Source organism: Globicephala melas, chromosome 13 (assembly GCF_963455315.2).
Source record: "Globicephala melas chromosome 13, mGloMel1.2, whole genome shotgun sequence".
Taxonomy (NCBI): Eukaryota; Metazoa; Chordata; class Mammalia; order Artiodactyla; family Delphinidae; genus Globicephala; species Globicephala melas.
The window spans coordinates 80,008,354-80,034,538 of NC_083326.1; the positions used below are offsets into that span (position 1 = coordinate 80,008,354).

The 26,185-nt window shown below is 48.1% G+C and overlaps 1 protein-coding gene across 1 annotated transcript in view; it reads right to left on the bottom strand.

The window, feature by feature from the left end:
- CIT (citron rho-interacting serine/threonine kinase) overlaps positions 1-26,185 on the bottom strand; it is a 171,074-nt gene that overhangs the window by 8,685 nt on the left and 136,204 nt on the right. Inside the window, 22 exon segments of the mRNA XM_030860370.2 lie at positions 1,370-1,450; positions 2,015-2,143; positions 2,235-2,343; positions 3,868-3,960; positions 4,322-4,461; positions 6,304-6,439; positions 6,536-6,616; positions 7,869-7,913; positions 7,915-8,025; positions 8,027-8,040; positions 8,259-8,325; positions 8,328-8,350; positions 8,353-8,364; positions 8,857-8,948; positions 9,572-9,752; positions 10,298-10,435; positions 13,585-13,749; positions 14,014-14,176; positions 15,826-15,933; positions 16,363-16,503; positions 21,902-22,006; positions 24,092-24,227. Of these exon segments, the coding sequence (XP_030716230.2) occupies positions 1,370-1,450; positions 2,015-2,143; positions 2,235-2,343; positions 3,868-3,960; positions 4,322-4,461; positions 6,304-6,439; positions 6,536-6,616; positions 7,869-7,913; positions 7,915-8,025; positions 8,027-8,040; positions 8,259-8,325; positions 8,328-8,350; positions 8,353-8,364; positions 8,857-8,948; positions 9,572-9,752; positions 10,298-10,435; positions 13,585-13,749; positions 14,014-14,176; positions 15,826-15,933; positions 16,363-16,503; positions 21,902-22,006; positions 24,092-24,227 (2,270 nt within the window).

Sequence of the window (26,185 nt, forward strand, 5' to 3'; positions counted from 1 at the left end):
TGGAATTCCGCACAGGCGTAAAAATGCGTAAGGCAGCTCTCTATGCACTGATGGGGAAAAAACCCAAGGTGTAGTTTTACTTAGTTTGTAAAGCAGGGTTCAGAATACTGTGTAAAGTGTGCTACCACACTGACTTTTTAAAAAGGGAGGGGGATGAGAATATATTTTTTAATGTGCCCGTTATTTGCATAAAGCACTGGAAGGATAAGAAACTCAAAAAAATGTTTTCCATTCGGGGAGTGGGGAGGGGGGATTTGGGAGACAAGTGATACGGGTGAGACTTCATTGTAGACCTTTTTAAACTGTTTAATTGAATACATTTTTCTAAAAAATTTAATTAAAAAAGACTAGGTTCATAGATTAAATATTTCTGGTCTTAGTACTATATTTCTATATCACAGTGTCACTCAAACTCTAGGATATAATGAGAGCTGTTTTTGGTCTTAAAGGGAAAAAGAAGATTATCACTATTACTCCTTGCGGTGAACTGTTACTTCGGCATCAGTCGTGCCTCCTAGTACTCAGGCCCTTGTGGCCTCTCCTTGCCTGGCATCGGGCTGAACCAGCAGAATGTGGTGGAAGTGAGAAGCCCTGCCAGCCCCCACTTTTGCACTCTTAGGAGAAGCCCATGTGGAGAGAAATGAGGCCTCCAGCCACCGGCCCCTGCTAAGCTCCCACCTGACGGCCAGCTCCAATTGCCAGCCACTTTGTGAAGCCATTTCCGACTTTCTAGGTGTCCCGGTGCCCCTGCTGACACCGTAAGAAGCAAAACTGTCCAGTCAGGCCACAGAGGCTCAGGCAATGATAAGTAGTTGTTTTAAGTCACTAGGTTTTGGAACTTGTCATGAAGCAACAGATAAACGAAATAGCCTTGAAGGGTATTTCAGAACATTCACACAGTCACATATGTACGTTGTGTGTGTGTGTGTGTTCACCCTTTGACCCAGTAGCTCCACTTTTAGAATTTCTGAGCTGGGGATATTTAACAAGTGTGCAAATTTTAGGGTAAGTTTTTCATCACAGCATTGTTCACACTTACAAAAAGAATGGGCCTAATTAGAATTGGCTAAATTGACAGGTGTTCAGCGGTGCTATGGGATGCTGTGCAGTCTTTGACATGATTTAAATGAACTCACAGGGAATGGTCTCCCTCTCTGGCATGAGAGGCCGGTGGGTTTGCCTTCCGTGGTTCGGCGTCAGGCCTCGGGGCCTCTGCCCTAGATGCTTAACGCGGGTGATGCTTCACGTGGTGCCTGGCGCCTAAGGGGGCCCCAAGCACAGTGCTTAAGCCTAAAGGAATTCCACCTGAGGTTTCTTCCCGGGACACCAACTACTGGCAGAAAAGAGCCCCACACCTCGCCTCACCTACCGAAGGCCAAAGGTAAGCGACTCCACTTGAGATCATCTGTGCGGCTGCGTCTTCCGTAAGAATCCACGAACACCCCAAACTCTGCAAGGAGGTAGAGCCCGGGGCATGAGCACGGCCGGAGGCAGGGGTATCAATGACACACACTTTGATGGAAGAGTAAGGAATCCAGCGCAGCGGGCTTGGATTGTGAAAAACCTCAGGAGCTCTGCTGAGCCACGTCTCTCGGGGATTTATTAAAGAAAGAGGGTTCGAGTGAAAGGGGGGAGATAGGAAAAGAAGGGGGAGACGGAAGGAGGAAGAGTCAGGGAGTGAGGAAGGGGGAGAAACAGGCCCAGAGATCTGAGGGGGGAAAAGAAGGAAAGGGAGAGAGGAGAGGGAGAGAAGGGAGTGAGGGGCAGAGAAGGACAGAGCAGGCCGCTCTTGGAGAGACCAACAGCGGCGGACCTGGCTGGAGCCTGGGGGTGGGGCGGGGGCACCCCGGGGGCCCTGGCGGTGCAGGACCGCGTACTCCCCAGGACCGTGTACTCCCCGCAGCAGGACCGGCCCCGCCCCAGGCACACTGGCCACGCCCGGCCCCGAGGACCCTGCCCCGGGGCTGTGGTGCCGTGAGCGCCCCCATCAGCAGCAGGCAGCTGCCGCACTCACCATGGAAGCAGAGCAGGAACTCCTCCCGCTGCCCCGCGCCGTTCACCTGCATAATGGACACGGGGAAACTGTGGGAAGAGGAGGCAAACACGGCAGGCGCCAAGGAATGGTCGTTCTTATCCAGGAATTCTGTAAAGGCAGGCAAGAGGCGGAGCCTCAGGACCCAGAAGGAGCCTGAGGTGGCAGCGGAGCGTGGGCAGGGGGCGCGCCCGGGCCCTACCCTCCAGCGTGTACTGCTTCATGTCAATCTCGTAGAATTTATTGGTTCCGATGAGGATACTGTAGTTGGTGAAGTGGACACAGCTGCAGGGCTCCGAGGTCTCGATCTCCTGAGACGGGGCAGAAAGGAGGATGTGAGCGTAGACTTGGGGTGGCCCCTGCTCTCCTCGGGCATCTAACCAAGCCGTGCAGGCGTTGCCGCACAACTTCTTCCTTCTGTCTTCACACCAAGCACATTCAGTCTCTTCACGTCCCTCACAAGGACCCCCCCCCATCCTTTTGCTACCTCTGGGTTCTATGCAACCTGAGACTAAGAAGGTCAAGTTGCACCCCAAAAAAGGGTCAGAAACGCCATTTCAATGAAAAGGTAGCATTCAAAAAGAGAGCTTTAAAACTACGACATTCTGATCAGAAGAAAAAGCCTGGAGGAATACACAAACAGTGGTGGTTAGAGGGAGTGGTTTTAGTTTCCTTTTCCAAGCTTCTAGGTTTCTATTCTGAACCTATATTACCTATATCATTGTTATCATTACTGAGTTATCTCATCTATCTGAATTATCTGCTTCCTAATTACTTACACTTGTTTTCAGGTCAATCCTAATGGCTTCAAAAACCTAGGCATGCTTATTCCAAATGATGGCCAGGAATTATAAAGAAGAAGTGATTTCTGGGAATTTTCCTGAAGTTAACAGTTCAAGCTCTAATCAGCATTATCATCACCACTAAATATTTATTGATCACCTACTAAGTATGAGGAAACTAGTATAACACAGTGAAACGTTAGGGAAAGTCAAACTTCAGTTTGGGTCTCAACTTTGTAACCTAGGATCTTGGCCAGCCTCAGTCATCTTACCTGAAAATTAGGGATGATCACCCCTGTTTCTCACAACTGTTGTGAAAAGTGTGTGAAACAGCCAGCTCAGTCTCTGGTAGTAGTAGGTGCTCAATAAAAATGCAAACTAAACAAGAGCCCACCCCAGATGAAACAGTTTCTCTAATAGGTAACAACCCTTATATATTCATCCCTCCTTTTACTTTTGAGACTAATCACGAAAGCACCTGAAATACATCAGGCTTAGGATGGGTGGAACATGCCTAGTCTAGGGACAAGAGACAGCCTTCTCCGGAAGCGAGGCAAGTGCAGTGATCTCACGGATAGCTGTCCACACCGCAGGCAACATCACAACCCACTGTGCTCCGAGGAGAGCCAGCTCCCGCACTGGGTATCAAAACACAGCCAGCACTGGTTTTTTTGAAGGTCATTAATAGAAACTTTTACAATCTGAGAAGGATTCTGGTAGGTGCCACCAGGGCTTCTAGCTCCTCAGAGAGATCTTCCTTTCTTCTACTGGTTCAAAAGAGGTGTCTCCTCCATCAGCCACCTTCCTTTCTCCCTTCACAAAAGGCTGAATTCACTGGGCTGGCCAGAGAGGCAGCTCACACATGCAGGGGAGGAGAGCGAGAGGGAAAAGTGTAAGGATGGGCCGCTCTGGAGCTTTCTCCAGGGAGCAAGACACCCTCCCGCTCTCTCTAAGCCACCCAGGCCGAAGGGCCCAGGCACACACTACGCCCCGAGACAGCACCTTCCCCACCTGCTCGCTGGGAGAGCAGGCCCGGCCAGGCCCGGGACTTACTTTCCGAATGCAGTACTTGCTGAGGTTTTCGTTGTAGCGGAGAATGACAACTTTGTTGGGCATGGCCGCACAGATGCAGAGCCCGCTCTCAATCTGAAAAGCAGTTGATGGGGGAGGGGGGACGGAGAAAGAAGGAAAAAGCGCGTCACCAGTGTGTACACTGGCTCCGTGGCAAAACTAGGAAAGGAACATCAGTTGAGAGCAGGGTCTCTCAAGCCGGCACTATGGACACTTTGGACCAGGTCATTCTCTGTGGTGAGGGGCCATTCTGGGCACTGTAGGATGTTTAGGAGAAACCCCAGGCCCTGCCCACTAGATGCCGACAGTGCAACCACCAGTTGTGTCGAAAAGCAACAGAAACTTAACCCAGTTTGAGGACACAATTTTCAAGGTCAAACCACTCAGCCCACAATTTCAAGAGCCCTTGCCGGCTGAGGCCCGCAGGGGCGCTTACCTTGCCGGCAGCAAACAAATGGCAGCCCTTGACGGCTTCGAAGATGTTGGGTGAGATGTCCGGCTGGGCGGGAAGGTGAGACTGTGCGAGGGACTGTTTCACTTTCTTCACGTCCACGAGACACAGGGCCCGCTCTTCTCCTGAGGGGACGGGACAGCAGAGCCACAGTGGAGGTTCTCGTCCTCCCCCGAATAAAAGCCACACGAGGCCATGTGGAGGCACTGCTTTCCACAAATTCCCATAAACACAGTTTAGGTCCAACTTTTAGATCTAAAAGGAAAATATCTGGCCTCTTGGTCAAGACTTTGGAAGGAAAACAAAAAATTCTGCAGACACAAAATTGGAGAACGTGAACTGAATATTCAAACGTGCTCCCCACCAAAGTCAAGGAATGGGTAGGGGACAACAAAACAGTAAACGTGGACTAATCCAGTATGTGTCACGGTGTCACGAGGGACCACAGAAAGGCTGAGGATGGTTCCACGTTCAAGGAGACGAGGGAGACCTGTGTGAGTGCAGTGCGTGGTCCTGGGCTGGATCACAAGCCGGGAAAAAAATAAAGGACATTACTGGAGCCACAGGTAAAAGCCAGCTATGGGCAGTACATGAGAAAATGGGAGAAGCAACGATTAAATTCCCCGAATTAAAAAGTGAAACTATTCTATAGGATGCTGTAATGGCGGATACATTGTCACCCATTTGTCCAAACCCACAGAATGTATAAGAGTGAGCCTGAATGTAAACTGTGGACCTGGGGTGATAATGACGAGTCCACGTAGGTGCACTCCGGTGGGGGATGCTGATGGAGGCGGCGGCCTGCGCGTGCGCATGCGGGGCAGAGATATAGGGGAATTCTCCCTACCTTCTGCTCAGTTTTGCTGTGAACCTAAAACTGCTCCCAAGAATAATGTCAAGAAGGAAGGGAGGAAAGAAAGGAAAGGAAGGAAAGCAAGAAAAAAGAAACCAGGGGCTTCCCTGGTGGCTCAGTGGTTGAGAGTCCGCCTGCCGGTGCAGGGGACACAGCTTCGTGCCCCGGTCCGGGAGGATCCCACATGCCGCGGAGCGGCTGGGCCCGTGAGCCATGGCCGCTGAGCCTGCGCGTCCGGAGCCTGTGTTCCGCAACGGGAGAGGCCATCAACAGTGAGAGGCCCGCGTACCGCAAAAAAAACAAAACAAAAAAATAAGGCCTTGAGAGCAGGGACTTGGGCTGTACCATACCGCAAAAAAAAAAAAAAAAAAAAAAGAAACCAACGAAACAAGCCAGCAGCAGAAAAGAGCTGAGAGACCAAAGAAAGCCAGTTCCTGACCATATTACGTCAGGATCCGGCCCCTGGATCCAGCCGGCCAGGCCTGAATGAGACCTGACTGTGGATGTTTTGAACATGGAGCAAATGCATTATTGTTTTCCCCTTAAAAAAAAAAAAATACACACACACACACACACAAACACACACACACACCACAGACATATATACAGTACCACCGATAAAGAGAGGGAAAAAGAACCTTCCTGGCATGGGTATGTGAGAGAATGCCCCTTGTTCTTAGGTGACTGGCTGAAGGATCCAGTCACAGCTGCCACTGACTCTCAGGTGGTTCAAAATAAGTGAGAGAGAGAGAGAGAGAGAGAGGGAGGGAGGGAGTGTGTGTGTGTGTGTGTGTGTGTGTGTGTGAGAGAGAGAGAGAGAGAGAGGGAGAGAAGGGCGGGGGAAATGTGGCAAACTGCTAATGAGTCGTGCACGCAGATGAAGGGTGTGTGAGAGCAGGGAGAAATGGGAGGCGGGCAGCAGGGCGGGCAGGCGCTCAGAGAGGGGCCGCGTGCGAGCAGAGCGCCGGGGGCGCGGGCACCTACAGGACGCAGAGGGAAGAGCCGCTTCCGCTCCAGCCTGCCCCCAGGAGGGCCTGTCTCTGCGTTCGACAAGCATATGGCGAATCATCTCCCTTACAAGTGAAGGAAAAGCGCCGTGTCCTTGGCCTCCCACCTGCAATCATGAGGAGCTTCTCCAGGTCCTTGATGATGTAAATCTGGAAGACCGCTCCGATCCCTGGGACGTGGGTGAGGGAGTTCTTCAAGACATTCAGCGCGTACAGCCCTTCCTCAGTGCCCACCAGCACCACCTGCCGGGGTGCAAGTCCCCAGGCAGAGCGTGAGGGGGGTCACGTCCCCATAACCAGCCCCGACACAGCCGACGGTGCCCAAAAAAACATGGTCACCTGGTCGCTGAAGGGCAGCGTGCAGTTCATGTCGAGCCGGTCATCGCCTTCCAGTTTCAGCAGGGAGTTTCCAAGCAATTTCTTTTCACACGAGAAAGAAAAAAAAGAGAGAGAAAAAAGAGGCCACGGTGAGCTGAACTGTTCATGACCGGACCGTCCAGACAGACAAAAGCAAGAACGGAGAAAAGTTTAATGCCAGGAAGAAGGGCAAGTTCCTCCCGAAGACGCTCAGAAGCACACGTCTACTCGTGGCTTGCCCCGTATTTTGATCTGACCTCAAAAGGCAGGACGTAAATGTTATCGGTATCTCTGGGGTGGCTGTTAATTAGTGCCGGAGTTGTAACTCAGTTCGGATGCAAAACTAAATGAGTGCAGGAGACGCAGAGAGAGAGTCTGTGATACGAAACAAACCGAAGCTGAAGGATGTCCCTGCCAAGGCTTAATAAGCCACACGGACGCTCCTGCCCCTCCGGGTGGTGGCACAAGGGCAAAGCCCAGTGTTAGCAGCAAACCAACCCACTTCTGAGTCTCTTTACCTGAACCCACGCGGGCAGAAGCTCGTAGGAGGTACAGTCAGGGCCCTATTGTACACACATGGATGGGGCGTTCGGTAAAAGGCTCACACGTGGGACAAGGAGATGGGTCATTGAAACAGGTTCACCCCACGAGCAGGAGACTCGTGATTGAGGATTTTCCGATTGCTAACACTTAAAGTGTTTATTAGGAGCTAAGTGTTTGAAAAGAGCTGTTGGGTCTTTGGTGGAGCAAACACCAGTGAGTGATGAGCGCTGTTTGTATCCTGGAATGTTCCAGGAGGAGTGATGCCAATCAAGGCCCACCCACATCTCTAACGTCTTCAGGAGAAGTAGGGATTTCAGACCTGCCTTCAGAAGAGCAAATCACATAAAAGCAATTGAGCAGGTTATGAAAAGCCTTCCTGAGGAGACACGGCTGTCGGCAGCCTTTCGTGCCGCTTCACGGCCAGCGTGCTCGTAAAACCACATAAACACTTCCGGGTAAACGAGAGAGAGGATTTCCTTGTAAGTACATTTGCCCTGTGCAGCCAGAACTGAGATGTAGTGCGCCCTGAGAGCTGGCTAAGGGGGTCGACTCCCCCATTCTAGAAGGCTCTGGGGTTTGGAGGGGGACCCACAATGCCGGCCAAGCCGCCTCGAAGCCTGGATCTCTGTCGGCACAGAATCCCGGTCGTGACAGTCTCAAGCCATCACCCCTCAGAGAGGGAGGGCAAGGGGAAACATGGCAGCCGACGGGACTTCCCACCAAGTCTGCCCGCTTTACAGAGACAAGCTCCGGCGCCCGTGTGCATACTCACAGCATCGGCTTCTGCCTTTTCCCTAGACACTCTCCCACCTGCGACAAACTGACTCTAAGGCGGTGACCCAGCGCTGCTTGTCGGGAAAGCTGGGAGCCAGCAAGTAGAGGGTTCTCCCGGGCCAGCAGGTGGTGTGCGGGTGAGATTCCATCTTCAGCCACGTAGGGGACATCTAGGAGATTCGACAGAGCACAGGGTGGGGTTCGCCCACCCCCGCTGGGAACAATGGCCAAGCCCACACCTGAGTCCCAGTTACTTAGGCAGAAGGCTGGGGGCCGGGGAGCCTCCTTCGCAGGCTGATCCGCCACATGCCCCTCCTGCCCTTGCTGACGGATCCAGCCCAGCCAAGCCCAGCCCAGCCCACCTCCGGGGGGCCCCGCTGCTCCCCACCTGCTTTGGCTGTGTTTGCGAGTTCAGAAGCACCAACGGCGCCATGAATAGACACGTCCCCCGTCGGTGAAGGCACAGCTCAAATTCTTCGCCGGCCTCTGTCCAGCTTGGTGCAAAGAGGAAGGGCAGAAAGGAAAACAAAAGAACAGGAACAAGAACAAGAGGAGACAAGAGGAAAAGATGAGAGAGAGACGGAGTATGCGGTGGACAGACAGGCGCACGAGAACAGAGGAGGGAAGAGATGTGCGGAGAAGGCGGAGAGGGAAGATAAAACAAAAGTAAAGTGCGTCAGATGAGTGGCACAGTCAAATTTCGGATGACGATGCGGATTTATGGGTTAGTTGGCTGAGGCGGAAGTTCTCGGAAGGTGTATTAGCAGGTGGAATCTTCAGGGCAGCACCCTGCAGGGTCTTCAGTGGGGAGACCTATAGACGTGAGTATCGTACCAATAACCTCAGCGCAGTCATTTGGGTTTAATTTTCAAAAATGGAAACTTGTAGAAGGCTTGCAACGCAGTCCGGAAAACAGAGCCTTCACGCCAAGACTAGGACAGCTGGGCCAACCGCGTGCAATGAGATTCCCTGAGCTATTAATTTACCTTCTCTGGCTTCACTGTCGTAAATGAGGACTTTCGAGCCCTCCAGGACGATGTACTTCCTGTCCCAGCCTTGCTGTCCTCGTTTGTTATTCCTGGGAAAACAGAGATGGGAAAGAACTGTTTGAACTCAGAAGACTCGGGCAGGGGGAAGGGGTGGGGAGGCGAGGGAATCCCAGTGAAGATGCTTCCCTCGAAAACATCGGGAATGAAGTGCAGGGGCAGGGGAAAAAAAGCTTCCTTCTACCCTTCTGGGACGTAGGCTGGCCTCGGAATTCAACCGATGTAAGACACATGAACAGGAGAAAAGCGTACACGTTTTATTTTATGCGTACATGGGAGCCTCCACAAGAAAACAAGGCCCCAAAAGCAGATGGGCCCAAGTGCTTATATACTAAGTTGAACAAAGAGCAGCAACTGAGGAAAGGTAACAGGGTCTGTGTGCACAGACTTCTCTCAGCTGGCCTTGCCCCGCCCCGCTCCGGGGAGGAGAACGCTTCTTTCCTCCTGGTACAGGAAGAGCAGCTTTTACATGGGAGTTTTATCTCCTACTTTCCAGGAGAGAAAGGGGAGGTCAGAGTGTCGCTCTCGCATCTGCTGTTTTCCAAATGCCTTTAGCTCAGAAGTATCCTTACCCCAAAGCGGCCCGTTCTGGGCCGGCACATCCTGCCGCCCTTCACCAGACCCCACCCCAGCCCGAACGGCCTTGCAGCAATACCTGGGCACCTTCATCCACCCTTCCAGGTGCAAGCCGCTGCTGGGCTCCTTGGTCTGGAGACCCGGGGAGTTCATTTTGTCACGGCAGAAGGCCTCAGTGAAGTGCGTGGCATATTCGGCTGGCAGGCCACAGGTGGCCGGCAAGCACGTGGAGCACTTGGGATGACACATGACCTGACATTCTAGGGAAAAGCAGTGAACAACCTGAACACACACTCGGCCGATGCTGGACCGTTCCCTGCCTCTGCCAGCCAACCCCCCGCCTGGCCCGTCCATCTGGCCCCGCCATCCAGGGCATCCCTAACCTTTCCCAGGAGCCAGGCCCCTACGGAGAAGAGGAAACGAGACAGCCAGGCACTCTCGACCCAGTTTTCCTGGCTTCTCCCAGGCTGCCACAGACAGGTGTGTAAAACACATCTGCACGTTTCCCTTGGAGCCAGCACACAGCCTAAAGGCAGGGAGAGACCAGCCTGACAGAAAGGGGGCTGGAAGTTCACAAAGCCCAAGGCATTTTGCACAGGGAATTGGAGACGTGAGCTGACAACACGTATAAACTCCCTCTTGAACAGGGGAAAAATAGTGTCCTCCCACTAAGACTAAAAGCTTGAAAATGAATGCACTCATGATGAGGAATTTAAAAAGGAAAAAAAAACCCCACCCCCATCGGACAGAATCTTAGGTGGAGATGCACAGGCACCCTCCCCCCACGCACAGCAGCTGCTCTTACCAAGACACTTGGATGCCTGGCGCCCAAAGTGCACGGTATCCAGACACACAGCACACTGCGTGGCTCGCATGTTCAGTCCTACATTGAACCGGTGAGGAATGTTGTGGTGCATGCGCTCCTTAAGACGTCGGCTGAATTCTGGAGGAAAATTTTTTCAAAAAAATCATTAAAGTGCTGCAAATTATACCACCAAGAAGGTGAAAAGATGCCCCACAGAATAGGAAAAGTGTTCGCAAATCATCCCTCTGACAAGGAGTTTAGAGAATACAGGAAGAACTATAGGAAGAACAGAATATAGAAAGAACAAGAATATAGGAAGAACTCTTATGAAGCAATAGGAAAAAGACAACCCAATTAAAAAATGGGCAAAAGATCTGAAAAGACATCTCTCCAAAGAAGATAAATAAATGGCCGAGAAGCACAGGAAAACATGCTCAACGTCATTCATCATTAGGGAAATGCAAATAAACACCACAGTGAGATACTAGTTGACGCTCGCTGGGTTATCCAGACTCAAAAATATGGAAAATGCATGTTGGTAAAGATGTGCAGAAATGAAGGTCCTCATACGCTGCTGGTGGGAAAGCAAATGGTGCAGCCATTTTGGAATCCAGTTTGGTCGTTCCCCATAAAGTTAAACACAGAGTTACCAGATGACCCAGCAATTCCACTCCTAGGTCTACACACCCAAGAGAAATGAAAACATTATGTAGCCACAAAATTTGTGCACAGATGTTCACAGTAGCATTATTTATGACAGCCAAAAAATGGAAACAATCTAAATGTCCATTGATGGATTAATACAGAAACAAGATGTGATAACCACACAATAGAATATTATTCAGCAATTAAAAAAATGAAGTACTGATAAATACTACAAGATGAATGAATCTCAAAAACATTATGCTCTATGAAAGAAGCTAGACACAAAAAGTCATACGTGGTATGATTCATTTATAGGAAACGTCCAGGATAGCAAATCCATGGAGACAGAAAGCAGACTGGTGGTTGTCAGAGGCTCCACGAAGGGGGAAATGGGAAGCAACTGCCAATGGGTATAGGGTTGTTTTGTTTTTGGGGGTTTTTTTTTGGGGGGGGGGGTTGGACCAAAAATGTTTAAAAATTAGAATGTGATAGTTGCACAGCCTTGTGAACTTACTAATAAACAATGAATTATACATTTCAAACAAATAAATTGTATAGTATGTGAATTATATCTCAATAAAGCTGTTAAAAACATTAGAGCACGTTAGTGACGGATTGTAAAATTACTTTAACACTAATAGATGTGTCTAGATTTATATGAACCAAATTAAAATCACCATTATCTGGTTATTAGGAATTAGGTTTTATTTAAGAACGTATCACTGGCAGCAGATTGTTAATACAGTGGCATAGATATTTGTGAGCATAGAGAAACATATGCTCCTAAGTCAGTTGTTTATAAATATTTTAGTCATAAACGGTTTGTTTTCCACATGAGATCATGGATCTAGAGCTTTTCAGAATCGTTTAAAGATCACTATTCTGAATTATAGAACTTCTGATTATTCAATACCTAAACTGACTGAAGAATTCTCACTTCATGCCCAGCTCTTTCATGAATAACCTCCTTTTTTAAAAAAAAACAACTTTTAAGCCTCAAACAACTGATTCTTACATTTATAGTCCAGTCAGTTAAAATTAACAAGATTGATTTTTTTCCATTTAGAAGGCCCCCTTCTCAACAGTGACCTAACTAGCTAACGGCAGCTTTAAATAGAAAAATTCAGGATCCATATTTCTGAATCCAAATTGATTTCTCCATATAATGCTATTCCTGTTCCTTTATCAGAAAGTCATGAGGAATAAATAACATAAATGCACTTTGAAACGGTGAACAAGCCACGCACACGAAGGAGATGCTTCGAGTATTCCAAACTACTCAGGGAGCTGCTCTACGCAGCCTCATCGAAGGACACGGGGGCCAGAAATGATTTTCCTCTGTGTTACCAGCTCCACTTTGATGACTGTAAGAGTGAAGCTCTTTGATTCAAAGTGTTATGTAAACATAGGAAATGAGATGACATCATCGCTGAAGAAAACAACGACAACAAAATCCCATCGAGATTGGCAGCTAAGGTGGGTTGATAGTGGGACTTCCCTGGCGGTCCAGTGGTTAAGAGTCCACGCTTCCACCGCAGGGGGCAAGGGTTCAATCCCTGGTAGGGGAACTAAAATCCCTCATGCTGCACAGCAGGGCCAAAAATAAGTAAATAAGATAAAGTGCATAGCTGGTGATACCGTGATATTAAACCACAGCTCTACTCCACTCTCTGTATGACTTTCCAAACCACCTTCCTTGGCTTTTTTTTTTTTTTTTAAGTCCTTTCCGTCTCTAGGTGAACAGAGTACTTTTAAGCCCACAAAGTAAAACTCCTCACACCACTGGTATAAATTGGCACAAATTACCAACTTTCAAAATGAACATAACCTTTAACCTGATTCATTTCCCAAGGACTTATCCTACAGTCATAGCACCCACAGAGCTGCAGGGTGTTCACTGCAGGATACATATGGAAACAAGGAACTGGAAATAACCTAAATGCCCATCGACAGGGGTCTGGATTAATAGGTGAATCATATACCTCCCACCATGGAAGACCACACAGCCCTCTAGAAGGACGGGGTCGATCATATGTGTTAATACGACACTGGCTAAGATAGCATTTTAACTAAAAGAAGAAAGATGTTCTGCAGTGTATAGCAGCGGCCCCCAACCTTTTTGGCACCAGGGACCGGTTTCGTTGAAGACGATTTTTCCAGGGACCGGTGCGGGGGGCAGGGGGTGGGGGATGGTTCGGGTGGTAACACGAGCAATGGGGAGCGGGGATGACGCTTCGCTCGCTCGCCCGCCGCTCACCTCCTGCTGTGCGCCCAGTTCCTAACAGGCCACGGACCGGTACCGGTCCACAGCCCGGGGGTTGGAGACTCCTGGTGTAGAGCACAGTGGGCTATGATATTTATGAAAGACAAAAGGACTGAGAAAAATATGTTATTTTCTCCTGACTCTTAAAGATGATTACATAAGACACCTGCATAATACAGACATGCAGTTACGTGCATGAACGATGGCTGGAAGAGCACAATGGTTGACTCTGGGTAAGGGAACCGGGGTGGGGAGAAGGCTTACTTCTTACTCTTTATCCTTTAGTGTTATTACTTGTCATTTTCACCTTAGGTCTGCATTTCTCAGTCCATTTAAAAAAATGTCGATGCATGTCCAGTGGCCCCTTTTGAGGACATACCCTCTGGAGTCGAAGACTCCTTCCTGCGGCTGGACGGCGGGGCGAGCAGGCTCAGGGCGCTGGGCTGGTGCTCGGGCGACCGCACGATGGCGGACATGGCGATCTGCTGCCTGGCGGTGGCCGGCGTGGACGGGTGCGGGTGGTCTGTGGCTTTCCGGTGGGCTGCTGGGGAGAGACGGGTCCAACGCCTTTCGGTTAGCAGGGCCCCCGAGAGGCCCCAACCAAGTGGACCGCCCCGGGGGCTGGCTATCAAAGGCCCGAGACCAAAAGGACACACAGGGTGCCCGATCGGCAATGCCGAGGATGCCGTGAATCGTTCAGACGTGGGATGTCTGGGCTGTCACCACGAGGCTGAACTAGTCTCGGCCAATCTCCTTGAGATCGGTCCTCTGCCTCGTCCACCGCACTTGGCTTCGAGGGCACCCGTACCTTCCTCCCGGGCGGAGCGGAGCTCGATGCGGGTCTTCTGCAGGGCTTCCTCGAGCTCCGCGCAGCGAGCTTTCTCCTTCTCCAGAGCCACCTTCAGCTCATTGTACTGCAGAGGAACCTGTGTGGGCAAAGCAGGGTCCTCTTTCCGTCGACTAAATAAACCCTAGCAATGGAAACAGAGATATCTCCTAACTCCTGGAAATTGGCACTGGGAACTAGTGAAAGGAACTCTGCCTCGGGAGGAGCAGACCACGGGAGTCGGGCACATACTCACTGCAAGCGGGTTTAGTAAAAATGGCATGTGAAGGGGGAGGGGGGGACCGAGCCACAGCCCCTCCCAGCCGGCTGGAAAAAAAATAGGGGCGTGGAAGTTTTCACCGAGAGGGTCAGAGATGCTTGAATTGCCACCACCTCTTCCTTTAGCATTCCCAAGAAGGAGAGCCATTTCCTGAGCCTTTACCCTCAAAAAATGGAAGTGGAGGATGGAAAGGAGACATGGTTCAGAAATCACTCTCGCCTTGAATTTGTCTCATGATGCTTCGTTACAAGACACAGAGATGAGTATTTTTTTTTTAAAGGAAGCAAAAAAAATTAAAAAATGGAATACTAAAATAATGTCACCACAAGGGGCTTATGCAAAAAACATGCAAATGGAACATGTATTGTACATGGGAAAGAAAAGTATAACGTAGGGTAATGGGAGTGAAAACGAACCAAAAAAATACACGGAAGCACCCTGACTACATCAAGTGATAAACTCAGATAACAGTCCACTGATAAAATAAACCAGATTCAGTATCATCAGCACCAACAGGCACGGTCACACAGCACAGAAGGAAACCCGCCTCCACAACCACCACTGCCGCTCTGGTGCCTTCCCGTAAAGAGAACAAAGGGACCAAGAGACCGGCCGCCTCCTTCAGCCCACTCCCCAGTATCCTGTCATCGGAGGCCTTCCCTGTACCACCGCCAGTGCTACTCTGGCATCTGGGTGCCTTGGGAAGAAGGTTCAGGCTCCTTAGAGACCTTCTGGAACTGAGAACACATGACCAAACCTTCAGTGGTTCAGGGAAGCATGCTTTGGGCTTATTAAAAATCTTCCCATGTGTGCCTATATATCACCCTGTCCATCTGTTTCTTTTGGTCATTGTTTTCAATTTATAGGTTACAATTTTAAAGAGATGGAGCCGCACCCGTGGAAGGGACAGCTATCCAGTCAGACATTTGGGGCAGGTTACGTCAGCTCTCTGGGTCCCAGTCTCTTCTTGAGCCAATCAGAAGGACTGAGCAGATGATGGCTAGTTTTTCTGGAGTCCCGTACACATGACCTGAGAATCCTTCTACGGCCCCATACAGATGACATATTAAAACCTCTGGAATCCTATCCCCATGACCTAAGAACCCCTCTCTGTCTAGAATCCCATACAAGTGACCTGTAATCTCTCCAGAGTCCTGTACATGTGAGCAGGGAACCCCTCTGGAGTCCAGGACGCTGACCTGAGTATAAAGCTTCCTCTCTGCTACCTCCCCCACCCCAGCTGCCTGGGAAAAAACTATCACTGCCTTCACAGAGGAAGGCATGACAACTTCAAAGGCCATGAACACAAAATGGTGTATTACAGACTCCAGAGTGATCGCTTCTCTTGAAGAGCTATTCTGATGATCCCAAAGCCTCTTTTTCAACCCCAAACAAAACAAGATGCATTTTGTTTTCTCTGATGTTCCTAGGATTATCTATCCCAGTGGGCTTTACAGAATCACCACGATTGAGCAAAACTGTCAGCTCCCCGCTTTTCAAACCCTCTGACCCACCTTTTTCTTTTTAGCAGGTTGGTCCATTTTGGCTTGCAGAAAATCGATGAGTTTGGTTTGTTGAGAAATAGTGCCTTCCATTTTCACCTTTTCATGAGAATAGAGAACCTAAAATTTGTGAAAACGAAAAGCACCTCAGACACCGAAAGAAGTATACTTTTAAACTCGGTACTTTAAGAAAATAAAAAATAAAGCTGTTACAATATTAACATACGAAAAATTCAACCCAAGCCGCACTGGGCCAATCTTTATTTACTTAGTTCTGATCTTACTGCCCACCATCCCCCCCCAAAAAAGATGGACTGAAGTACGGACAGATATGTGAAAAAGCAAAAAATAGCAAATGGCAAGTAGGAGAATCTAGAGGGTGGTCATGATAGAAATTTCCCAGCTTCTCTGAACGTTAGAAAATCCTCATAATAAAATACTGGGGAAAACACACAACATGAAGATACTGCCCATTTGACCAGACAGATGGCTTTTAGCCATCATGCTTTGCTCCTGCAGACACTTTAAGTTCCCTTTGCCAGTTCTCACCTGAATGTTCTCTAGCTGATATTCCAGATCACTCCTTTCTGTCTTCAGCAGATCAGCCCGATCTAGAGCTTCCTGTAGCCCTTGAGTCAGACGGAAAATATGACTCTTTTGCATGTCCATCTGCTGCTGTAACTTGGCTTGCTGGTGGGAAGAGAGGCAGGAGAGGCTTCATACCACACACAAAGCAACGTGCTCCCTCACTGTCCCTATTACAAACTAATTTCAGACATGGCACCAAAAGCTCGGCTCATTCCGGAATGACCAACTGTCTGCTATTCCAAAATGATGCATGTGCAGTTAAAAAGAACTTGCACAGAAATCTCTGATGGCCAGCCACTCACAAGGTGCCCACCACAACAAGAAGTCCAGACTGGTGGGTCTGCCTTCCCAATCAGAGTTGCAGTTAAGGATATTTTGGTACTTCATAGTACGGGCCATCTGAGTTGACATCTAAGGCAGTATGACTTAATGCCATGACAGCCACGTTCTGATTTGTCGTTATTTTTTTTTTTTTTTAAGATCTCAATTGCTGTTAAGAGAACTCACTTTGTGATTCTCCGTGTGGAATATACAAAGGGGAGTCAGGGCTTCCCTGGTGGCACGGTGGATAAGAATCCGCCTTCCAATGCAGGGGACATGGGTTCGATCCCTGGTCTGGGAACATCCCACATGCCGCGGAGCAACAAAGGCCGTGCGCCACAACTACTGAGCCCACGTGCCTAGAGCCCGTGCACCGCAACAAGAGAAGCCACCACAATGAGAAGCCCGCGCATGGCAACACAGTAGCCCCCGCTCGCCACAACTAGAGAAAGCCCACGCACAGCAACGAAGACCCAACGCAGCCAAAAATAAAAACAAATAAATGGATTTAAAAAAAAAACAAAGGGTCATAGCACCTCTAACTCAAACAGCACCTCGTCAGGGTGTGGGACCAACAAGCACCCCAACAGCCACAGTCGCAGGAGATATTTCTACCATGTGGGGAGGAAGGAAGATCCCAGGTTCAGTACAAGTGTCGGTAAAACCCAAGGAAAACAAAATTCTATTTAGGACATTGGAAATCGTTTTGTGCTGGAAATCTCTCTCCAATTTTTTTTACAATGGAAGTCAACCAGAAAACAGAGCAGGCTATAAAGATACTGGGTTTATGACTCTCTTTCCTAAAATGCTTCTGTTTCTAAAAAGCAGGAAAGAGCAGCTATCCTGACAAGATGCTGCTTGATTTCACCCAACCCCTTGGGTCTAATCTAACCACACCACCAGTGGCCCAAATACTCCCTTCCCTGGTGGCCTAGAGCCTCTGCGGCCTTAAGGACAGAGGGCTGGTAAAGAGCTATAACCATCAGCACGGGAGTTTCCCAGCAGGCGAGGGCAAACCTCGGTGGCCCACGCCCCAGCCAGCCAAAGGCCACTGACGACCTCGGAATCTGCTGAAACCTCGCTACCTTATTTCTCTTCCCTCCACCGATGCTTGTCTTTCCATTTCTACTCCTCACCTGCCCTTCCTCTTGAGAGGCAGCTGATTCCCTGAGGCATCACGGTGCCATGGAAAAGAACCTGGGCTTTAGAACGTTCCAGACCCTGGTTCAAATCCTGACTTTAACTCTTATTAGTCCTGTGACCAGGGGCAGCTCACTGCCTCTCAGACCCTCAGTCTCTTCGTCTGTAAGTGGGGGTAATAACTCCCTTCACTGGCTGACACACCAAGCACAGTGCCCAGCATACAGCACATGCTCGATGAATCTTAGCGCTGCCTCCTTCGTCTGTCTTTCTTCCCTCCATCCCGTTCAGGTGCGCCCCCCTCACCTTTCCATCTTCCTTTCCTGCCCGAACCTACTCCGACAGCCTCTCCCCATCAGTCCTCCGTAAAGCAGGATACTAGCTTATGATCACCTGCCCTGTGTACGTGACCTGGAATTTCTGAATCAAACCACAGAACCCCCTAAAATACAGGGAAAGAAAGAGAGAAAACAGCTAAGATAACCTCCTCCAGGGAGCTATCTGTCCCCTGTAGCACAAATGATTACTTCTTGCAAATTATCCACTTTAGTTTCTCTCCACTATTTTAGGACAACACTAATTACTAGGCAGGAAGCAGAGAAACAAGTGCTAGGGACAAGAATCTGTTTGGTGACAGCCAGGCCCAAAATATTTCTCTAGAATCAACACATCAACTGTCCATTAGCTTTCCAGGAAATAGACTACTTATTTACTACAATAGAAAACAAGAGTGACATTTGTGCTCAATGAAATGTTTTACAAAACCATTAACCTGCTTCCCAGAGAGAGGTAAATGGAGGCTGTTTCCAGTCAGTGTCAGAGTGAAAAGAGGGCTCTAGCCACGTGCTTAGATCTGTCCCCCAATTTTATGAGGGTGACAGGAAACTGGGAGGAAGCACAAAGGAACTAGATGACAGAACCAGAGCATGAAACAACTCTGGTGGCTGGGAAGATGGATCAAAACCAACAAGAGAAGGTTTAATAGGATGGTATTTTTTAAACACATCAACTGAATAAAGAAAGATGTTTAAAAAAAAAAAAAAAAACTTGTAGAAGGGCTGGTGGTGATTTAACAGATCGATGGGTGTCAGCAGTGTGCCAAAGCCACACAAAGAGCTGGGGTCCCTGGCAGAGATATTCAGAGCCCAGAATGGAAGTGGAGATAGCCCACTATTCTGTGCTGTTCAAACCACAGGCGCTTCTAGCAACTCTCTTCGGAAAGATAAATCTATCAGAAAAGAACATCCCAAACACGGAAGGACTTCAAGTGTTCCATTTAGAAGAGAAGGCAATATGGAGTGGAGACATCGAATCAGCCGTCACAGAGATGATACAATAAAAAGTAGTAGCTCTCTCACAGAAGTGTCACAAGGACTATAGGAGTTAATTCATGGAAAGTACTCAGAAAGGCACCTGGCACATAGTACGTGCTAATTAAACATTAGTTATTTTGATTACTAGTCAAGTGATTTGATCATTAATCAGTATTAACCTCCTACTTTGGTTGGAAATATGAGACTACACCCTGTTTTCATATGTTTCGATGTAATAGAACCAATGGTTGGAAGTTACAGGCTTTAGTTTACAATAAGAAAGGACTTTCCAAGAGTTACAGGTGCCAGAAAAATGAGCTGGGATGTCTAAAGTCACTCTAAATTTTGATACTGAGGCCAAGGTTCACCGAGGCCCACCTATGAGGAGGGTTGGGGAAGGGACTCTCTACCTTGGAGGGGGATTAACTCGACAGGATTAGCAAGTGGACTCTGAGCTCTGGCATCACGTCCAAGAGACTAATCATGCCTGTAAAGGGCAGTGTCAGAAAAGCTTCTGAGGCCATTTCTGGCCCGAGAGAAAAGATCTGGGAGAAAGATCCGTTAGTGCCCAGGACAGGAATAATAAAGGGAACAGCGGTGCAAGTGCTGGGAATTTGCACTAAATGACACACAAAAATTCTTTCCAACTCTGAGGCACTGATTCTGACCCCATTTACAAGAATCTGCACCTGATGGAGGGGAGAGCCAGGCTGAGCCCCCGGTCTCCTGCTTACAGAAGGCCCACCACAAGCCAGCATGCCAGCTGCGTTCCGGACAATAAAGATTGTTCTTAGTTCCCTAATGGTTTCGGCTGTCAGTGAGATCTGCCTCCCATTCAATGGCAGCCAGACAGACATCTGCTCAAAAAGCCCTCTGTGAGGTGCAGAATGGAGAACTGGAAACGTTCCCAGGTAGTTTTAGAAGTGAGAACAAGGGAACTGCATCAGGATTCCAGCCTGCTCTTCCTAGCCCTGCCACTGACTCACCATGCAACCTCGGACCAAAGCACTGAGCTGTTGGGGCCAGCGCTCCTTCCTTGAAAGGAAAAGAGGACAGGCGAGAACACTGATTATTTCTGTTCCTCCTGTTTCCAACAGGTGCCTCAAGTGGGGGTGTTGCCTATTCATTCCAGATAAAAGACCACCATTCTCTATCTGACCACTGGGGTGATTTGTCAATTTCTATTATAATGTTCTTAGTGGCACCTTTGGTGAATTTCCCACCCACGTGTGTGTATGTTTGTGTGTGTGTGTAATTGATTTTATTTAAAAATTTTTTGTTGTGGTAAAATATACATAAAATTTACCACTTTAATCATTTTTAATTGCACAGTTCTGTGGCAGTAAGTACATTCACATGGTTGTACATCACCATCATCCATCTCCAGAACTTTCCAAAACTCCCACCCATAGTTTTTAAAGCCTCATTGTAGAAAACATTTTACATTCACCTGCAAAATTTTCACCACGCTTTTCGAACTTAATAACATAGTCATAATATTTCTACCAGCAGAGCCCCTCAGGGGCTACAGGTAGCACACAATAAAACCTCAATTCACCAGAATAGATAATCTGGCTAATTCAACCGTCAGGCTCACTATGGCTTAAACAGAACACTCTTGGAGTCCAACTTCTCGTGAAATATCTTTATAAAGTGCATTTGTCCCGATAGGTCAATTCTAATGAACAAAGCCGAATTATCAGTGATTCAACCAAACCAGGGCTTTGGTTGGGAGTGGGAAGTTGTCATCAGTTTAAACAGAGATTTTCAGAATTCTGTTAAAAGGTACAGGAAATAACATAAGGAATGGATTGGTTTAGGAGACCAATTTGAGCTTTTCGTTTTGTGTCTCAAAAGCAGGGCATCATTTTTTTTAAACTGAATTAACTGGGTGTTCAAAAGCCTTCATGAGATTTGGCACTCAGTGTAATCTGATCAGGTCTCTGCCCCGCGCACAAAGCTAATTACATGGTTGTCCTATCAGCCTGCAAACTTCATGTACTTTGGACATAAACTCTAAAGAAGAATTTAACTCAATATCCATGTGCCTGCATATTTAATAAACTTCCACTTGGCACAGACTCGCTGTGTACTAGACACACCATTAAGCACCATTTGGGAGGACACAAGGACAAAGAGGACCCCGGCCTTCGTGACACATTCTTTTAATGTGTTAAACACCTTTAAGAAAGTATCCGGGACTTCCCTGGTGGCGCAGTGGTTAAGAATCTGCCTGCCAAGGCAGGGGACACGGGTTCCAGCCCTGGTCTGGCAAGATCCCACATGCCGCGGAGCAACTAAGCCCATGCACCACAACTACTGAGCCTGTGCTCTAGAGCCCACGAGCCACAACTACTGAAGCCAGCACACCTAGAGCCCATGCTCCGCTACAAGAGAAGCCACCGCAACGAGAAGCCTGCACACCACAACGAAGAGTAGCCCCCGCTCGCCGCAACTAGATAAAGCCTGCGCGCAGCAACGAAGACCCAACGCAGCCATAAATGAATAAATAAATAAATAATAAAATAAAAAGATATAATGAAATAAAATTTTAAAAAAAAAAGAAAGAAAGAAAAAAAAAGGAAGTATCCGGTGACCACCTTACTCTTCCTTGAAAATTTCCACTTTGAAATCTGAACGCCTTAATTTGGATCTGCCCACCTGAAGACAACAGATATTCACTTGAGAGTCCACCCGGCTCTATTTGCCCGGCGTTTTACACTCACCTCTTCCAGAAGCCTTTGTTTGAGCTCTCGTTCCGTCTCCAGCTTCTGTTGTAAACTTCGGGCATTCATTTCAAGCATGGCGTGTTTCTTCTCCAGGTCATTGAGCTGGACATTTGGAAAAAATTGGCCGTGACACCACATTTAGTAATGTCAGACGCTAACAACTTCTGCAAATATCCACAAACCTTCTCAGGTAAAGAATAATCAAGTTCTAAAGGTTGGAACATAAATACTGGTTTTTTTAAAGTATATCACAAATGTCCCTGTCATAGATAAGTCTTATGTGCGTTATTCTGTGGGGAGAGAATATTATTTCTAAGGGATGGGTCATATGTAGGAGGATGACTTCTCAAGAATTTGTTTATCTGACATGCTTCGGCTGAATTAAATCATCACATTCTGAATGCTTACTACTCGCATAGGATAATATCAGGAGCTTTGGATGAAAGGACAGACAAGCTCTCTCCAGGATCTTACATCAGGTCACAAAGGCAGAGGGTGGCACCATAACTAGACACGTATACAAACAGTGACTGCTTTGTCAGGTGATGATTTCGATAAGAGGTACGGAGAAGAGAAATTCATCCTGAGAGACTAGTCGTCAAGAGAAGATGGGGTCAGAATGTCTAGAGTCTTAAAGGATGGGTAAGACTTTGCTATAGAATACTTTAAGAACAGTCAGGTAAAAAAAAATATCCTTCAAGCTAAACACAAAAGGGTTCATTTATCTCTAAATAATACATTTACTTTCCTCATGGTCAAATAATATATTTACTTTCCTTATGGTTAAAAAAAATAGTAAGTCAATACCAGGAGGGTTCCTGAGTAACAAGCTCTAGCCTTAAATCTGATCATATTATTTCTATGAAATTCTGCTAAGAAAATAATCACGGATGTCCATAAAGGTTTATGTTCATCACAGTGTTATTTATGATGGCAAAAACAAAAAAAAATGGAAGAAACTCAAATTTTCAACACAAGTGGAATCATTAAAATAGATGCCTCGGGCTTCCCTGGTGGCGCAGTGGTTGGGAGTCCGCCTGCCGATGCAGGGGACACGGGTTCGTGCCCCAGTCCAGGAAAATCCCACATGCCGCGGAGCAGCTAGGCCCGTGAGCCATGGCCGCTGAGCCTGCGCGTCCGGAGCCTGTGCTCCACAGCGGGAGAGGCCGCAACAGTGAGAGGCCCGCGTACTGCCAAAAAAAATAAAAATAAAAAATAGGTGCCTCTGTGTAATTGATGTTTCTAGAACTACATGTTCAAAAAAGATTCACTAATTCAGGAAAAGACCCTAGTTATGTGATGTTTAAAAAAATATGTAAAGCTGTTTATATTGTAAGAACCTAAATTTATAAATAAATATTTATATGTATATACAAATTCGGTGATGACAGCTTACCAGTCATTTTTTTCTTGACTTTTCTGTGGTTTCTATATCTTCCACAATGACCCCAAATAATCACTTTTATAATCATGAAATTACAAAGTTACACAAAATTCAGAGGTTAGATTTCTACTTTATATTATGTGTGTGTGTGCATGTGTGTGTGTGCAAAAGAGCGTGTATGTATGAGGCTATGCGTATACATGAAATTCCTCGGACCTTTTGTTATCTATAATATTGAAGCACCTATTCGAAATCTCTTTTAAGATTAGATAAAAATCTCCAAACACTGGTATGTCACTTTGTAAATACAGAATACAGAGTGCTAGGTGGACAGAACACGTGTATTTCCAACGTGAAATACTGAGAACCTGCACCATCCTCAGATCCTACCGTGTCCCTGGACTTAGAACCCAGAGAGGCTGAGGCTTCCTGTCATTGAAGCAATGGGATGAGCATGAGTCCTCAACACTCCCCGCTCCCCAAGGATGTTCGACATTAGACCCATGAAGGCGTCTAGAAATCAAATGCCAGAAAGCAAGAGTGTTGTGCACCCAGATCAAAATCTCGACCTCAGGGGCCCTGACAGGCAGATGTGAGGAAGTCACTGACCGACTCTGACACCCTAATACCTGCCCCCCTCACCCACGCTACTGGCAACAGAGGGCGGCCCACGGGGAAGCATAATCGCGCGACTCTGTTTATGAAACATGCTGATCGTTGATCGCATGTGACTGTGTGTCAAGCATACCTGCTAAAAGGAGGTGCACACGTGTACCTAAAGGGCAGGAGGGACAGGGGCTGACCTTGTCGGAGAGACTCTCGGCCTTCAGCTTCTGTTCCTTGAGAGCCTGCTGCAGGGCCAGAATCTCAGCCTTGTGCTCCTTCACTGCTAGCTCGACCACCTGGCGCGACTCGGTGATCCGCTGATCGGCCCTCGCCCTGCGGGGAAACATGGGCACGTTCAGAGGCCCCACCATCGCCGCCCTGCAGGAAGGGAGCTGGTCCAGCTCGGGCCCTGCTAAGCAACCAAACAGACTGTGGGCTGGCGAGATGCCCAACCCGACCCCTTGTTCTGAATTATGTCTTGTTTTCTGACCACGTTCAGAGTGAAGATGTGACCCACTTTAGGCCCTGGGTAAAAATACTCTTCACAGGTAAAGTTCCTGTGAATATATATGCACTTGGAAAGGCTGAAGGCGATAAGGCATCTTTCCAAATGCAACTGGGTTGGAGAAGACGTCACAAGACTGTCACACCCTCCTACGGGAGCAGGAAGGGAATGAGGGCCTGCTGAAGGAACACAGGGTGCAGAGGGCCACGCGAAGCCCCATGTGAGCAAACACTTCCTCTCCTTAAAGTACATGCAAGAGGTGAAGTGTTCTGGGTGCTACTCAAGAAACTGAAACTTGAACCTGACGGATGTATCAATATCTGTAAATAAGGTGAAAGAATAGAAAAACTGGAAGCAAACTAGAAAAATCACTGCCCCTCCCCCCTTTAGGTCTTATGCTTTGCCGCTTCCACACCTGGGCTTGTACAGGCTCCTCCACTGGCAGCTCTCCTTCCCCACCCGACAAATCCAAATCTTACTCAGACTTCAAGGGTAAACTCAAAGACCACGTCCACCATAGAACCTTTCCCAGTTTCCCTCTCAGAAGCAACCTCTCCTTGTTGTCCCCTAAGCATAAAGGTATTTCTCGCCTGGCACAGCCCACTCTCTATTTTAGGCGTAGTTTACCTCCTCCAGTAGACTCTTAGCCTCTTGAAGACAAGAATTAAGAATTATATTTTACTCATCTCAGGTCCCACATAATACCAAAATAGAGGGAGGAAAGAAACGGGGGTGGGTAGCCAAGACCTTTCACAATTGCCCCTGAAAGTATACATGAAATGTCTTCCCAAGCACAGCCCATGATTACACCTTCCACGTGTGATTGTGAATTTCTTGATGCTATGGTCAGATTCCGTCCCCAAAACTGTCTCTGAAGGATTCTAGAAACAGCTGGCATAAGAGCTGGACTTGCAGGTGGGAGGGAGGGTGTCTGTGTGAGGGCAGCCAGAATGTATGGTGAGGACGGGGGAGCCCAAGAGTTTGGAGGGCAACAGCAACAGAAGGTTGCTGGTCTTAAACCAGTAGTCCCCTTACATCAGCAAGCACCCTGAATGGGAAGATGTCTAAAAGGGGAAGATTTTTACCAGTTTCTCTTGAAACTTATAGGTCCTCTTTGCTTCCAGTCTTTTCTAGTTTGATTTAGCACAGATTATACATCCAAGACAGTGATGAGTCTACTTTATGATCAAGCAAATGTGGGAAATACTAAAATGAATCTGATAGAGTCCTAATAAATGATAAATATTTCCAGGTATAGTTTATCTTGTTTACAGAGTTCAGAGCGGACTTCCCTGGTGACGCAGTGGTTGGGAATCTGCCTGCCAATGCAGGGTACACGGGTTGAAGCCCTGGTCCGGGAAGATCCCACATGTCACGGAGCAACTAAGCCCGTGCGCCACAACTACTGAGCCTGCGCTCTAGAGCCCAAGAGCCACGACTACTGAAGCCCGCGCGCCCTAGAGCCTGTGCACCACAACTACTGAGCCCATGCACTGCAACTACTGAAGCTCGCACGCCGCAACTACTGAAGCCCACGCGCCTAGAGCCCGTGCTCCGCAACAAGAGAAGCCACCGCAATGAGAAGCCCGTGCACCGCAACTAAGAGTAGCCCCCACTCGCCGCAACTAGAGAAAGCCCGCGCGCAGCAATGAAGACGCAACGCAGCCAAAAAAAAGGAGTTGAGAGTACCGCAGGAAGGCAAGTTTCAGAGGAAGGTGATATTAGCGAGGTTATGGGGGGAGGGATAGGATTCAGCTGGGCAGACATGAAGCCACGGGGCGAATAC